The sequence below is a fragment of the Galeopterus variegatus genome, unplaced genomic scaffold, assembly GCF_000696425.1.
Source record: "Galeopterus variegatus unplaced genomic scaffold, G_variegatus-3.0.2 Scaffold2424, whole genome shotgun sequence".
In the NCBI taxonomy this organism is placed as follows: Eukaryota; Metazoa; Chordata; class Mammalia; order Dermoptera; family Cynocephalidae; genus Galeopterus; species Galeopterus variegatus.
The window spans coordinates 109,015-111,505 of NW_007728535.1; the positions used below are offsets into that span (position 1 = coordinate 109,015).

Here is a 2,491-nt window from a genome sequence, read left to right on the forward strand (position 1 = left end):
AATTTCTAACCAGGAAATCACTAGTGTTTCCTTAATGTATCATAGAATATGACTTAATTCTGAATAAAATATTTTTATCCTTTAACTCTGAAGAGTATGGGATAAGAAAATTAGCTGCAAAGAACTCTATTATTTTCAATGATGAAGCTCTTTCAGAGCAACGAAAGAAAAACACAAGCATGACCATAAACTAGAATGTTGTCTATAATATGCACTCTTTCCAAAGAATATAGGACATGGGGCATCCTGACTGTTAACAGTTCATTTAAGACTGGGCATGAATAGTTTCAGAGAAAGGAAAACAAAAAAGTTATGTTGTTAAAAAGACTATTAAGTTACAAGAATATTTTAAAAAACAATATTAATTTGAAGTCATCGGGCCGAGCCCGTGGCGCACTTGGGAGAGTGTGGCACTGGGAGCGCAGCAGCGTTCCTGCCGCGGGGTCGGATCCTATATAGGGATGACCGGTGCACTCACAGCACTCACTGGCTGAGCGCGGTGCGGCCGGTCTCAAAAAGGACAAATATAAATAAATAAATAAATAAATAAATAAATAAATAACTTTAAAAAAAAATTGAAGTCATCACATAAACTTAAATAAATTTCCCAGGATTCCAATTATCCTCCAGGGACAGGAGAACAGCGATTAACTCTGTTTGCCTTTTTTACCTTGTCTTGCTTGATGTTATGAGAAAGAAAGAGATAAGGAGAGACTCCTTTGGGCTATCTTTCAGGAATCTAAAGCTTTCTAGAGACCATAATCTAGCTGAACTACACTTAACTAAAAGGAATTTAGACTCAGCAAAAGAACCTTTGAATCAGATTTTAGATCAATCTAATTCAAAGCCAATTGTCTTGATCTTATTTCTGAATACTCACTCCCAGCATGATTTAGCACTTATAAAATTTGCCAGTTCTTACTGAGCCTGAACTAGGCAAAAATTTAACCCTCCCCAGTATAATAAACACGCACTATTGTGTTAGAAACAGATGTTTAAACCAAAGGTTATGATCCAAAGGCATCATCCTTAGTTATTAGCACATCCTTTAATATCACCACAATTTGTTTTTTAAAGAACAACAATGTGTTAACATTTAAGCCTGAAGGGCTGGGAATAATGTGTATATTGTACTTGATGCAGCTTGTTTATTCATATTCTGACAGATACAATTAATCTTGTGATAATGACTGGTGTATAGCGTAATAGCAAATTATCTTTGCCAAACACGTATTTTTCCTGTAGTAAAATCCCCTCATAATACTCATAAAAACAGTAGCATATAGAAAGAACATTAGGAGTTAATAATTTAAAAGAAGAAATTAAAACTTATTAAATTAATAAATCTTGGCTATTGGTAGAGACAAGGGTTAACATGTTTAACTTATAAGTAAGTATGAAATAAATGAGTCTGTACCTCCAACAAATGCATCTCCAGCTCCATTGGTATCAATAATTTCTTCCTGGTTTTGATCCAAAACAGCAAAAGCAGTGACTTCACTTCCTGCAATTAGAGCCAAAGAAAAGCAGACTTACTTCTTTTTTTTTTGTCCTTTTTGTGACCGGTTGGCTTGGGGTCGCCTGCACCGCACTCAGCCAGTGAGCGCACCGGCCCTGGCCATCCCTATATAGGATCTGAACCCTCCACGGGAGCGCTGCTGCGCTCTCAGTGCTGCACTCTCCCGAGTGCGCCACGGGGAAGGCCCAGACTTACTTCTCTTTGTAATACACATAAGTTCACCTAGTAAAACATGAAGCTCATTCAAAGAGAGCTCCATATTCTGTACATGAGCACTTGGAAACCAAGGTGCAAAGTCATCTGCAAGTAATACTTATTTGTAGTTTTCAGCACAGAGATGCTGTATGTGTCTAGTGAGAGTTATACCTGGGTAGTTTACATTTTTTTTTTTGGAATGACTGTAAATGGTAGCAGTACCATTTGGACAGTATAAATGACTGAACAGAAACTATGAGCTAAAGAAGTGTTTGTATGGATTGGATTATGGGTCTTTAAAAAAAGCTTCAAGCCTGATTGTGTTCTTGGCATTGTAATCTTTGATACAGTTAAAGAGCTGTGAATTTAAAAAATATAAATAATGAGTCTTGGGTGTTTCTCCACAAAAAATCACAATGGCACAATAAAGAACACTACTACTATTTTGTTACAATACTTCATGCCTATGTAAAGAATTACTGATTTTAGTTGGCTTATTATAAATAACCTAATCTGGTTACTTTTTGCAACGGAGTCACTAATTATGTCAACTAGCGAAAGGGAAAGCTATCACTGAATGCATGGGCAGAACAAAAGGGACACTGCAAAGGGCTCTCATCCTAGAGCAATCTGGACCAGGGCTTGGATGTTTTGACACAGAGGAACCTAATACAGTACTTTAATCTTGGCACATGACAGTGGAATGAAGTTATCTATGATGAAACCTGGCTTAGAAGACATCTGCAGATGACTGGATAGTGCTTTTTTTTTTTTTTC

General features: G+C 36.7%; 1 protein-coding gene across 1 annotated transcript in view; it reads right to left on the bottom strand.

Moving 5' to 3' along the window:
* ADK (adenosine kinase) overlaps positions 1-2,491 on the bottom strand; it is a gene marked incomplete at its 5' end in the record, with an annotated part of 183,637 nt that overhangs the window by 37,408 nt on the left and 143,738 nt on the right. Inside the window, one exon of the mRNA XM_008581646.1 lies at positions 1,418-1,504. Within this exon, the coding sequence (XP_008579868.1) occupies positions 1,418-1,504 (87 nt within the window). The remainder of the gene's footprint in view (positions 1-1,417; positions 1,505-2,491) is intronic.